The sequence below is a fragment of the Mandrillus leucophaeus genome, unplaced genomic scaffold (genome assembly GCF_000951045.1).
Source record: "Mandrillus leucophaeus isolate KB7577 unplaced genomic scaffold, Mleu.le_1.0 Scaffold1080, whole genome shotgun sequence".
Classification (NCBI taxonomy): Eukaryota; Metazoa; Chordata; class Mammalia; order Primates; family Cercopithecidae; genus Mandrillus; species Mandrillus leucophaeus.
In genome coordinates, this window is record NW_012098988.1 from 198668 (window position 1) to 212824 (window position 14157).

The 14157-nt window shown below is 37.5% G+C and overlaps 1 protein-coding gene across 1 annotated transcript in view; it reads left to right on the plus strand.

Moving 5' to 3' along the window:
- The window catches only part of EPHA6 (EPH receptor A6), a gene marked incomplete at its 5' end in the record, with an annotated part of 209000 nt that overhangs the window by 185835 nt on the left and 9008 nt on the right, over nucleotides 1–14157 (plus strand). The window contains one exon of the mRNA XM_011987111.1: nucleotides 6278–6471. Within this exon, the coding sequence (XP_011842501.1) occupies nucleotides 6278–6471 (194 nt within the window). The remainder of the gene's footprint in view (nucleotides 1–6277; nucleotides 6472–14157) is intronic.

The following is a 14157-nucleotide window of genomic DNA, read 5'->3' on the forward strand; positions in this document are numbered from 1 at the left end:
TTTTTTTTTTTTTTTTTTTGGCTCATGTAGACACAATCTTTATATTGCACACCAGGAAAATGCATTACCAGTGTGTTCAGTGTTACCGTATTATGAATATAAATGTCCTAATCTGTATAAGTAATCGTTATCACAAAAAGTAAGTATAGACTGTGACTCTCTGCTTTGCAATCCCCCTTCTACCTGAAATTATAGGTTTTCCACAGAGATGTGAAAAATATTTAGAAGGAAGATAAAAATAAAATCATTTCATATTCCATTTTCTAGTGTACATTTCATCCCTTGTTAAATTTTGAGACAGTTTCTTTTTAAAAGACTGTATAAATAACTAAATTCAATGTGCCTCTCTTTTGGAGATACCTAACAGTCTTATAACATAAAAATGTAATACCCTGCAGAGTCTAAGCAGTCCTTGCTCAATAGTATTGTTCAGAGATGTCTCAATATCTTCTTATTGACTAATGCTTGTTTTCCTTAATGTAAGATGTGCATTGCCTTCTTTGATTCAGAAACCATCAAGAAAATTGGAAAACTCATCAGATTCAGCAAGAGCAGAACAGCCTGCTATGTGCCCCAACTGAGCCTTCTGTTGATTCTAGGTTGTTAAAAATTATGATGTCAATGACAAGAAACCGGTATGATCTATTTAGAATGAGCAGCCAGGTTTAAGATAATAATTTCTGGCAGAATCTAATTCCTTCTAACTTTTCATAAAAATTATCATTGCAGTCATTTTCATATTTTTTCACATTATTTTAATTTTCTTCTTACATTTTAAAATAAGGGTATAACCTTGTATAACTCTTCTCCCAAAGGATGACAGCCTACAAATATCATAAAACCAAACTGTTACAAAATTCTCTCTAGTTAATTACCACCCTTTCATATCCTAAAACAACAAACCTCAGTTAGTCTTTTAGACAAAGCACCCCATATGCTGCTCCCTGTCAGTCCTTAATTAGGGAATCAGAATATACTTCTAAAGCAAAACTTTCCACAAAGGAAATGTTTATGAAGATAAAGGTTAATATAGGATTTCTCAAGCTTCTCTGAAAATTCAGCTTTCATAAATCACGTATGTCAATTGGCACTCCATTCTTTGACTAAACAAGGCATTGTGCTAGATACTGGGAACACATGCAACAAAGAAACAGTCACTGCTCTGGAGGAGCTCAGTGCCCCCAAGCTGAGAGACTACAAATGTTTTGTACTGGCTGGAGCCAAGGGTAAAACGGGACACAGCAAAGGTGAGGACTGAGAGCCAGGCGCATGGTGAGCCATTGCAGAAATTCAGATATGGGAGAAACATGATCACAGGTCCACTTCAGTAGGATTGCTTTCATTGCATCGTGGGGGATGACTGGTGGAGGAAAAGGAGAAGCGAGGAGACCAATGGGGAGGCCTTTGCAGTGATCAAAATGGGAAATAAATCATTTGAAGACAGAATGAAAAATGGAACAGATTTAAATTTTATGAAGGCGGTAGATTCAGCATGATGAGTTAATTTTGAGCAACAGGAAAGGCAGAGGCCCAGATAACTCCCTGACCGCTAACTTGAATCACTAGAAGAATGGCAGTACCCTTCCTAAAGGACAAAAATCCCAAAGGAGGAGTGGGTTTAGTTTTGCACAAAATAAATCCAAGATACCTTTATGAAGTGATGTATCCTATAGGTGATAAATATAGAAATCTGGAGAGAAAGCTGAGCTAGAGCTGCAGACATGGAGACCATAAGCAGATAGGTGAGATAGGTGATAGTGAAAGCATGGAGTATATAAGTCCCACAAAGAGACCTCAAGGTCTAATTCGGGGGAATGAGTCAGAGATGTGGTGCAAGACTCAGGACAGATTTTATCTACCACTACTGTGATCGAGAGGCTATCATGATGATAATACTAAGCTATTATTCATGAAAGTACTTGCTATGTGATATTGACCCAATCTTTTAATCAGTTTGAGCTTTGGTTTTCTTACCTATAAGATGTGTACAATCATACTCAAATAATAAAGTATTTTGAGACCTAAATTAGGTAAACTGTGTTAAAACACCTAGCTCTGAACTTGACACATAATAAACTCTCAAAGGTATATATGTTGAATCTGAAACCAGAAAGCTCATAGAAAATGGAACTCATCATCACTCCAGTCCCAGACTTGCTGCTTCTCCTCTGTCCTCTCTCTTTGCCGGCTGACGAAGCCAAAATTCTAGAAGTTGTTTGTCTCCTCCCTCTACTTGTCACGTCTAATCTCAGCCCAGTCCTGTCAAATCAGTTCACTTCTTGAACACCACAGCCATTGCTTCGACTAAGGCCTGGACCACTGCAAAGCTCCTTCCTGGATCCTTTGACTCCCCAGTGCACTCTCCGCACTGCAGCCACAGTGAGCTTTTCTAAATGGGAAATCTAACAAAATTTACTTTCTAAACTCCTTTTCTCCTTTGCGTAAAGTCTAAGTTTATATCATGCCAAATCCTTCGTGATCTCAAGAAACATAATTTTACGTAACCTCCCAACCTCAAAACTCACCATTCCTCTCTTTGAAGACTATTCTAGCCACCTAAATCTACTCGCATTCTAGATCACATCTCCTTTCCTCAACCCGCCCACTTGGCCCTCCACCCTTTCACATACCCCTTAAGGTCTGGTCACCTCCTGCGAGAAGTCTTCCTGAGGCTGGGTTAGGTACCTCTCCCACATGCTCCCAGAACAGCCTGTTCTATGTGGCACTTCTCATATTCATAGTCCCTGGTCACTCTCAATAGATAATGCATTTCTTAAAGACAGAGATATACCTGACTTGTTACGTTATCCCTTGAACACAGAATGGTCAATAGTACATAGTAAGTGTTTAATATCTATCTCTTTGGATGAATAAATTTAAAAATCTGTTAGAAAGATACATCTTTTAAGCAATTTTGTGAATTACTTTAAAAAATATAAATTTCTTATCGGACTACCTTTGAAGACAGTTTTCAGATGTGTGATCTCAGGCAAATTAAACCTTTCTTTATGATTATTTGTCTGTAAAATGGAGGTAACAATTATACCTACCTCATAAAGTTATTGTGAGGATTAAAAGAGTTAATACATGAACATCGTTTAGAACTGGCCTTGAAAGTACTCAAGAGATCTCAGTAATTGCTAATAATCTGTTTTTATCACGTCACTATTGCTTTATTGTTACTCTTTTCCTGTGAGATGGGTCCCTTTGTGTTTGGCACCTGTCATGAGCCAGGGCTCAAGACAGATTTTGCAAGGTTGTAAGTTAAAGAATTGAGGAAATTATAAAAGCCAGAGATCAGCAAGAAGAAAAGTCACGAGTCTTCTGATCCTCCCACTGTCCCCACAGAGAGGCCGGGACCACATGCTCTACTGGACGCATTGTGGGTAAAATTTCCAGGCAAAGGAACCTACCTGCTCGTCACTCTTACAAGGCATGCACGAGAGCAACTTTGTCAAGAGGCGTAAGCAACCTGCTTAATGCTAAGCATTCTAGATTTGGATGCCAACCGTCTACAGGAGTCATCTGAAGCTAAAGACCTGGGGCCAGTGGAAAATAGTAACCCTCTGGATAGGAGGCAGAAGCCACAAATCTTACAGAAAGCTAAGTTTTGGTCAAGTACCTACCTCTTAGAGAAGAGCAAGCTTCCAGTCTCATCTGGCTTCTTATCCAGGAAACCCAGAGTGAGATTATGAAATCATTTTCAGACAAGGCTGCTTGACACAGCAGTTTTTAAATCAACACTTCCTTCAGAGAGGACTTCAAATGCTGTCATGTTTATACTTTGAATCTATTTTGAATAGGTCGAGACACTAAGTTTTCCAAGAATCTGCTCCTCTATCAAGACAAATCCAAAAATTTCTTCTAATAGCATTTGTTTAGGTCAATAATATTTATTAATGTGTCAGGCAATGTACTAAACGATGAGTACAGAAAATTTAGAGGTATAATTCCTGCTTTCCAGTATGTACAGCCTCAGATGAAAGGCAGATAAAAAATTACACTGCAATGTCATGGATGCAGTCGTAGATACATGCACAAGACTCAGAGGCATTAAGAAATGACTCTATTCAGTTTGAGATTATATTTTGCAAACTATGAAATAAATAATTTTTGTTTACCCAGAATATTAAACTTAGGATCTGAGTAAAAACGTTGAAGTCCAAATAGCAGATGCCATGACAAAAGATAGCATGGTAATCACTACTAAAATTGTATTGGGTGATAAGAAATTGGAGAGGAAGATGTTATAACATGAGAACTAAAAAGCATTTCTGGGGAGTGGTCAGAGGAAAATGTTGTAAGTTAAAAGGAATTTAGTTCAAATTTCAACCCTGCCACTTACTAGCTATGTGAATTTAGGCAAGTTTCCTTATTCCTCTGAGTCTAAATTGTCTCATTTAAGAAATGGGGATAATAATATCTACCATATTGAGCTATTTTAAGCAGTAATGAATAAAAATATGCAAAGCACATAGCACATGGTAGATAATAAAGGGACCTCTTTTTTTTTCTAAGAATATAACCTCACTTGTCACCTATTTTATTCCATGCATTTATAATTAGATAACTGGAAAATTGACTATCAAGCACTCCTAGAGTGGGATTTCAGCACTGTTTTATAACGGAATTCTATCCTATTTTTCTCAGTTACTTCTCTGGGCTATACGCAATAGTTTTAATGCATTGCAAGTGTTTTACACACATCCTGCTTTAATAAAACGTGTAACAAAATCTTAAAATCCAAGCCTAGTTGGTAGTAAAAGTAGTCAGAAAACAGATGAGAAAAATCCTGTTCAATAACAAAATATAAAATGAATAGAAAAATGCTAGTATCCTGACAGGCTAGGTGGTCTGGTCAAAAAGACAATGATGAGATGATGAGAAATTCCCTATTACTAAAAAGCTAAAACTTCGCAGTTAAGAGGTTCCTGCAGACATATTGTTCCTTTTTTACAAACAGCCTCTAACATAAATTAAGAATATGTTAGAGTCATGTCCAGTAGTGTAAATTTAAAAAGAAATCAAATTGCATTTTTATATTTCTGGTTTTTGGGGGTTTTTTTGAGAGGGACAGAGGAGGGGGAAGTTAAATTTTGCCTGTCTTTAAATATTAGTCTGTTCCTCTGTTTTCCAAACTCAACAATGGTGACAATAAACTCTTTTGTCTTTTCCCCAGAGATAAGAATAAATGTTCACATGAATACTTTTGAACATGTCATAAAAACCTAGGCTACATAAATTCAGGGTCAGTATTATCATATTGCTAGGAAGGTGGAACATACAGTAAACAGATTAATTTCCTGCCTTATCTTGTGATTTCCTTAAGTACCAAGAAAAATAGTTATTGTTATCTTGTTACTCTTAACTTTGGTCTCTTATACAGATTCCTTTCCCGAGAGCTGCACCATTCCATAGAGTAGCCATTAGACACATGTGACTATCTACATTTAAATTTAAATTAATTAAAAGTAAATGAAGTTGAAAACTCAGTTTTTTCATTCTAGTAGCTGTATTTCAAGTGCTCATTAACCACATGTGACTGTGTGCTACCATGTTGTAGAGAGGGAACATTTCTGTCATCACAGAAGTTCTGCTGAAGCACACTAGCTCAGAGGACATTCAAGCTCATGCTCCTATTGCCCTATAGCCTTAAGTTAGCCAGTGATAGCATTTTAAGGATTAAATGACCTTAGGAGTTATAGGAGTATGACTTAATAATCAGGTCAGTGTCAGACTAAGGGAAAGCTAAATGTAAGAGAATAGGAACTAAATCAGTGATGAAGAAAGAAGGGATGACAGAAACAGAATACACATTGACATTATTATAAAAGGATAAAAAATGACTCAGGAAATCAGTGCTTCAGCAGAATTTTTCTTAAAATTTTTACTTAAGACATTTGTTATATGTAATTTGCACTAAATGCATCAATCACAACGCTGACTTTCTGATGTTCTAATTGGGTTTTGAGATGTTCCAGCTAAGTCACACAAAAAAGTTATTTCTTAAAGTTGTAATGAACTTAACCTCCTCTATACTGGTAGCACATGTTTAAAACATATTTTCCTCTCATAGGGGTGAGCAGATGCTTTGGAGCTACTTGCAATTTTTGTTCACAGCTTTTGTATTTATCCTTATGTAGGTCCTTGTACTCACAAGTAGTTTTCATGCTTACCATTATTTTGGCTTCTTCTGCTTGTATAAAAAGAAATTATAACATAGCATATGTATTACTGCCTAAAAATAAGAGAGTAATCTGTATATGTTTGCATTTAGGTCATTCTGTCCATTGAAGAAGGGTACAGACTTCCAGCTCCCATGGGCTGTCCGGCATCTCTACACCAACTGATGCTCCATTGCTGGCAGAAGGAGAGAAATCACAGACCAAAATTTACTGACATTGTCAGCTTCCTTGACAAACTGATCCGAAATCCCAGTGCCCTTCACACCCTGGTGGAGGACATCCTTGTGTAAGAGGCATAATGTTGAGCTTTTTCCTCTTGACAATTATAGTTTCTTTCAGGCTATAGATAAGAATAACAGGTAAAAAGGAAAAAAATGCCTTGATAACTGTCTAGTTGTTGACTTTGTAGAAACCATATTTCATTTATCAGCAGAAAAAGAGAATGATTAACATTAAAGTAAAAATGGACTCTTTTAAAACAAGATAACAGATTCCCCTTTTGTCTCTCTCTAATCTTTCTGAATTACTTTCTTGATATCTTGTCCTGTTTGGGTCTTTGATATTTACATAGCCTTTTAAAATCGATTGATCCTTCCTTACCTTTAGAAGTAGAGAGAGAGACAGAGAGAGAGAGAGAGAGAGAGAGTGTGTGTGTGTGTGTGCGCGCGCGCGCAGCCCCTTTAATTTTCTTGCCTATTCTATGTTCTGTTCCTCAATTTGAAATGGCAAGCCAGACAGGGGCAATTTGTGAATCAGCCCAGAGGAAGGATATTTCCTGCTGATATGATCACATCTAGTTGTTGTTACTCTCCATTCCAAAAACCAGAAAAGAACAGATAACAAGACAAGAAAACGGAGGCACTCATACACCATTTTGTAAAAGTCAGTAGACCTGAGAAGACCTACTCACTTCCCTGTGAAGTGCAATTATAAGAAGCGTAGAAAAAAAAGACTATCTTCTATGTCTGAAAATATTACATTTTGAATATCATTAAGTTTAAAACATTTCTTTATTTAGGAGAAATTGGACTTAGAAATCACCAACGTATATCCAAAGCTCACCTTCTTCACTCAGGGGATGGCTGGGGGCTATTCAGACATTCAACTTCAGATCACAGGTTCAAGCCAGTGCAGGTTTTCAGTGACGGTAAGGCCGAGGCTCTTCAAGGACTATTTGAAACAGACCTCAGTTCACAGCAGAGCACTTAAGAGTTCACCTCTAAATCACTAATTGGCAGCCTCAGTAAAGTGAAGCCAAGCATGAAATAGCTAAAGATTAAACTATTACTCTGGCCCATCTTCCCTAAAGAAGTCCAACACAGGAAGCAGTAAAGGAAGGAAAGGCACTTTGGATTTTATCATGAAAGCGATGGACAGCCATGGAGGGATTTTAAGCAAGGGAATAGCGTGATTACATTTGCATTTCTGAAAGATCACTCTAGGGACGATTTACACTGTGAGTGCAAAACAAGGAACAAAACTGGAAACAGAGACAGTTTTAACGTTTTCAGTAAATAAAGCTAGAAAAGATCAGGACTTGACTTCTGAAATGGGAATGAGCTTGGGGGTCAGGAGATAAGAGAATTTTATTATTATTATTATTATTATTTTCTAATAAGTAATAACATTTATTATTAGGAAAACCAATGCATCTTAGTCACTGATTGAATATGGAAGGATGGAGGAGAAAAAGAATCAAAGATGTTTGTCAAGTTTCTTTCTTATACAAGCTGGCTGATGGTATTACCACAGAGAGAGGGAGAGGGACAAGTTTTTGGAATAGAAATGAGACCATTTTGAGCATGCTGAGTTGCAGAAGCCTGTGGGACATCTAGACGGTTATATTTATAGGTTGAACCTAGGTAAAAAGATCTGGGCTAGAGATGTAGATTTGAAGATCATCAGCATATAGATTGTAGCTGAAGCTTTAACTGTAGTTAAGATAGCTCACAGAGAATATAAAGAATGCAAATAAGAGTGGAAAGGATGAAACCCTCTAATTTAAGATATGAACTGAACAAAAAGTACCCAAAGGAAACTGAAAAAGAGAAGCCAGACAAGTAATCAGGAAAACAGGGAAGAGCAGTATCATAGAAGCCAAAAGAGGAGAGCGTTTCAAGGAGTATAATGTCCAAGGCCTCACAAAATTGCAGTAAAATAAAACATGAAATGTCTCCATTGGATTCAGCAATAAGACATTCAGGTGTGCATGCACAACCTTTGGTACAGCATTTTCAATAAAGTTGTGTCAGACAGATTACAATAGAGGAAGAGTGAATATGAGCTAAGAGAAAGGAGCAATACATAGTACCAATTTTTTTCAAGAAACCTGTCTCTGATGAGAAAGAAAAGTAGTTAGAGGAAATGTTTCTTGGTTTTTGTTTTTTGTTTTGTTTTGTTTTGTTTTGTTTTGTTTTTTGAGACGGAGTCTTGCTCTGTCGCCCAGGCTGGAGTGCAGTGGCCGGATCTCAGCTCACTGCAAGCTCCGCCCTCCGGGTTTACGCCATTCTCCCGCCTCAGCCTCCCGAGTAGCTGGGACTACAGGCGCCCGCCACCTCGCCCGGCTAGTTTTTTGTATTTTTTAGTAGAGACGGGGTTTCACCGTGTTCGCCAGGATGGTCTCGATCTCCTGACCTCGTGAGGTTTTTGTTTTTATATCAGCTATTGAGGTGACTTGGTCATGCTATAGTATTGAGGTGAAGGAGCTAGTAGTGAGTCTGCATTAATGGAAGAGGATACTGGCATCTGTAAACTGAAATCCTTTAATCTGGGCCCCTCGTTGTGGTTTAGAGTTAACAGAATCCACAATCAGTGCCCATCAACAAAGCTCTCTGACTGTGCTATAGCTATAGAAGCAGGCATGTAAAAACCTTTTTGAAGAAAAGCAGATAAAACAATTTCCTCTTTGCTTTTTCAAGATTATGAATGATCATGATATTTGGAAAATATTGATGAAGAATCTAAGATGAGAAAGTGTCAAAAAGTAACAGGGATCCAGAGGTCAAGTCAAGATGAGAGGGTGTATCTGAGGGCCAGAGGTCTGTGATTTAGTGGGCTGTTCAGCAGTCTAGTGGAAGAGCCCCATGAGTGGCAAGCTCTGCGATAGCACTGCCGCACGCAGGCCAAAAGTTGGGTGCTTTATATAAACTTGGCACCTTGATTCAATTCTAAAGTCTGATCTCTGGGAAACCAAATGGAAGTTTTGTGACTGTTTTGCTATCCTTGTTTCTGGCAAAGACATATGTGCTACTGTTTTTGCCATTAATATAATATACTTTTGTTTAAAAAACAAAAAGAATCAGTGTTCTAAGGTTCACATGCCTGAACCTTTATCAGCTTTCTCATTTTCACAGCAGCCTGGATGGGTTCTCCTTCTCCGCTCTCTTACCTCCAATACCACCCACCCACTCTGTTCATGATTCCAGAGAGCTGAGACTGTTTAGGGAGAAGAGACATGATAGATTAAAGGATAACCATATTAGCTAAAGAACGCCAGGTTTGTTTTATGCTCATAAAACTGACACTGCTTCTCTATCTCCCAAATCGCAGAGCCCAGTTGTCTGCCCCAGAGTGATGTTGGATTAAGGAAACATAACATATGTAGAATTTCCATCTTTTCTCCTATATCTGTCAAACCTGAAAAGGAGTCCAGGTGTATAATCCACAACAACGCTTTCAAATTCTTCTGCACTCTCCTTTTCTGTAGCATCCCCAACCCCCAGATTTCTCTCATACTTACATGCTGATATTACTCTCTCATCTGCTAGGTCCCCATGGTTTTTATTCCATTCTAATTGCTTTTTTCTCAAGACTCACCTGAGAAGTTGTTATCCTTTCTGTTGACAGAATAGTAAGAGGGGAAGAAATTAAAGTGACAGAGGGGATGAGGAAGGCCATGAAATCCACAGTTTAATAATTTTATACTAACATATTGAAAATTTAATAATTTTATACTAACATATTGGAAATTTCATAAACCTGTATCTGCAATCGTTCCTCTCAAAAGTCAGAGTACCTAAATTGAAAAAATGTTGGTCAGACAAGGCTTTCATTATTTGGTGCGGCAGTTACCTTTTCCTTTCTGCTGATATTCTTGTGCCTGACACACTCCCATGGGAATATTCAGAGCTCTATGCAGTTCCCAACATGCTTGCTCTCTCTCCTACTCAAGAAAGTGTATAGATATACCATATAAGTGAATGTGGCAGTATTATAAGCATAACCCTAAATCCAACTAACAGTAAAAAACTAGTTTGCAGGACCACTGTATTAATATAAGCAGTTATCCTTTCATAAATGTGAATTTGAAACTACCCTCACATTCATTCAGTTTATGATAATGCCTTATAACTGCCTTTCAAATAATTATTTGTAGCTGTCATGTCATGCACAGCCCTTGGGAGAAACGACCCAGCTTAACGCCAAGGTTGTGTGTAGAACAGCATCTGGAGTAGTGCCTGGCCATACACTTTAAAACACCTTTTTCTCCCTCTCCACTAACCCTCAGGACCAACCTTGTAGCTGCTCCCAACCCCAAGTATTTTCCCATAGAGTCCAAGATTAGGTCTGGGGTCCTATAGTTTAATAGCACAAAGTGGCTTGATAATTACATGGTGACCCTTCACCCAGTCCTACCTCCCCCACCCTCACCCACATTGTCCTACACATTTGTTCTGCATTGTCTTCAACCCTCGCCCCTGATTACTCCACACACTGAAGTCTACTGAGTGCACCAGGCCGTAGTCAGCTGGTCAATATCCTTTAGGACAGTGTTTCAATGTAATGGGAAAATAATGCTTTCTTCTAATCCCTGCTCCAGGTCCCCAGCGTGTCACTGACAAAGAATTTGACACATTAGGGGCTTCTTGACTATCAGCTCAAATGTCGTATCAGGGATGGGCAGTAGTTGTCCAGATGGACAATGCCAGTCTATGATAGTCAGCTACCTCAGAAATAATACTTTGCCCAGGCCAAGACACCATATGTACTGTATATTGTTACTACCCACTGGGCCATAATTAAGGATCATATAAGACTTTAGCTATTAGCAACTGCAACTACCAGCTTCTGTAGTACATATTAGTCTATCTTGTAACTTTAAAGCACTTGCTTTCCAGTAATATGTGAATCATGAAGGTAGGGAAAAGCCCATACCAATACCATTATTTAGAACCTCTTCTTTAAAAAACTGTGAATAATGCTGTAAGACTGAATAGTACTATCTCTCTCCACTTAGCAAATTATGCACCAATAATGCTGTCTTATGAATACAATAACTTCCAACATTTTGATGTTAAATTTTCTACGCATTTTGAAAAGATTTTGTTCAATGCCATCTAGGCAATGCATAATCAGCACTTGCTAAATTGTTTATCGCTATACACCAAGTCATAGACAACTTGTTTTGTTTTGATTCTTGTTGCTGGCACTTTTAAATATGCTTTTCATGACAGATAAATAATTGGCTGGCCAAAACCAATGTTGAAATTGAATAATAAGCAAAGTTTTGTGGAAGGAAGACAGAATATGAAAGATGTATCAGGAGATTTGAAACTTCTACCTGCACATTAGAAAAATCTAAATTCAGCCAGGCTCAGTGGCTCACATCTGTAATCCTGACCCTTTGAGAGGCCAAGGTGGCAGGATCACTTGAAGCCAGGAGTTCACCAGCATGAGCAACAAAATGAGACCCATCTCTACAAAAAATTAAAAACTACAATTAGCCAGGCATGGTGGCACATGCCTGCGGTCCCAGCTGCTTGAGAGACGAAGGTGGGAGGATCGCTTGAGCCCAGGACTTCGAGTCTGCTGTGCACTATGATCATGCCAGCCGGGGCAACAGAGACCCCATACCAAAAAAACGAGAAAAGAAAAATAGAAAATTCCCATAAACTGCTGGCACAAGATCTTTATAATATAATATCAATATCCATATTAATACTGATACAAACTCTTAATATATATTATCAACAATAACTATGACTGCCTTTTGTTGACAGCCTACTATGTGTCAGTTGTGGTACTATGGGCTTTTATTGGTTATATCACTTAATCCTCACTGTTATTATTCCCATCTCTCAGAACAGAAATGGAGACTTAAAGAGGCTAGCTCTCCCAAAAGTACACAGCAATAATGAGTAGATCAGGAATTTGAAGGCCACTAACTCCATAGTCCTTGTTCTTTCCAGGATACAACATAGAATCACACACAAGGGCAAGATGTTTGCTAATACAACCCTGCTTCCAAAATATGATTATAAAAAAAGGGGGTACATTTTCACATTTCCAGATAGATTTTATCTGGACTAGTCAAAATTCATAGATGGAGTCTATTAAAATTCAAAAAACAATTTTTAGTGGAGAGCAGCCTGTTATTTTATGTCCCAGTAGGCAAATAATAGAATGTAGAGAATATGACCTTAGTCATGGGAATAAATAGAAAATACACAGTCCGTATATCCCCCAGACACCCTCCTACAATGCCCAGCCACTTGAAGAACATTACTTGAAAAAGGAAAGTAGTAATAGCAACAATATAGAGAAATGAGGAAAATATGGCAGTAACATCACATAGTTCCAGAATTACGTCCTCAGACATTTCTGTAGATTGAATTTTTCTGGTGCTGGCAAATACGTTTTACTTCTTTTTCTCACTATGGCAGACATTACTAATCATCACAACACTCTCCTGCTGAGCCCAGACGCTGCCTTAGTATCCTTCTCATGACCACATTTTGACAACCACTGCCAATGAATTGCAGTTGGCATGTGACATGAAACCTATTTTCTGATCCTGGATTATTTCCTCACAAAAGTAGGCTTTTCTTGAGGTTCAGGGATCTATTACTCTGGCCATAGGAACCATGTGCTGGGTACTCTACTGGGAATTATGGGGAATTTTTTATAAGTATTATCCCTGCTCTGCATCTGTTCCTCTTAATGTTCAAACATATCTGCAACTTCAAATTTTGCTGTGAAATTTTAATTTTCATTCCTTCATATTTTTCACTATTTATCAGCCTTATTATGTTTACATAATCATATAAATAACAAACAATTGAAGACTTACTGAAAATAAAAGACTGACAAAAAATAATTAATGTCCTTAACACTGTGGAGTTAGACTGTTTAAAACAGATATATGTTACCCACAAGCACAAAATATCTATATCTATATCTATATATTTCTATGCATTTGAGGTTTTATAACCCTTTGAGTAAAATTACACTTTAAAAATGTTTTAAATATCGAAATTCCTTCATTAATTTAATGTGTTCACATTGAATGTTAGCCTTAATTGTAGAGAGGACTTTTTAAAAGTATATGATTAAGTAAATGCTTCTTCAAAAGGTATGTAGATAGTGTATGTATGACAAAATTATTTCATGCATTAAATGGATAGTGTGAAGTGTAGTCCCTGAGTCACAAGATGAGGAACTCATGTAAAAGCAGCCATATTGCATTAAGTCAATGTGCTGTTGTGGCTCTAGGTCTGGTTATAATTGCAGGTGAACCCTTAACCCTATGCTACCCAACTCCAGCTATCACTGCCTCTTTCTCCACCCTGAAACCTATAAAGACAGAATAAACAAACATTTTCACAATAGAGGGAATAATTTAAATAAACAGCATATTATTTAATAAGTTGACGACTATATCAACAGGTACTTATTTTTCTAAGTTTTTTATTTATTGGAATGAAATGAAAATATTCATCATGAATCAGCCATCATGTTATGGACCAAACTTTTCTGTAGAAAATTTAATATTCGAGTCTGAGTCATCATGTATTTAATGAACTCCTATAATGTTTTCAGCATTATGTGAGTGCCTACATAAAATAGAAAGATGTGTTCCTGCCATCAGGGGGTTTTCACTTATGCTTTAAACAATTCTTCTGTCTTATGAATTTTTCCCAAAGAAGTTATTCAACTGAAACAAAAAGAAACATGCTCTTAAACTACATACTCA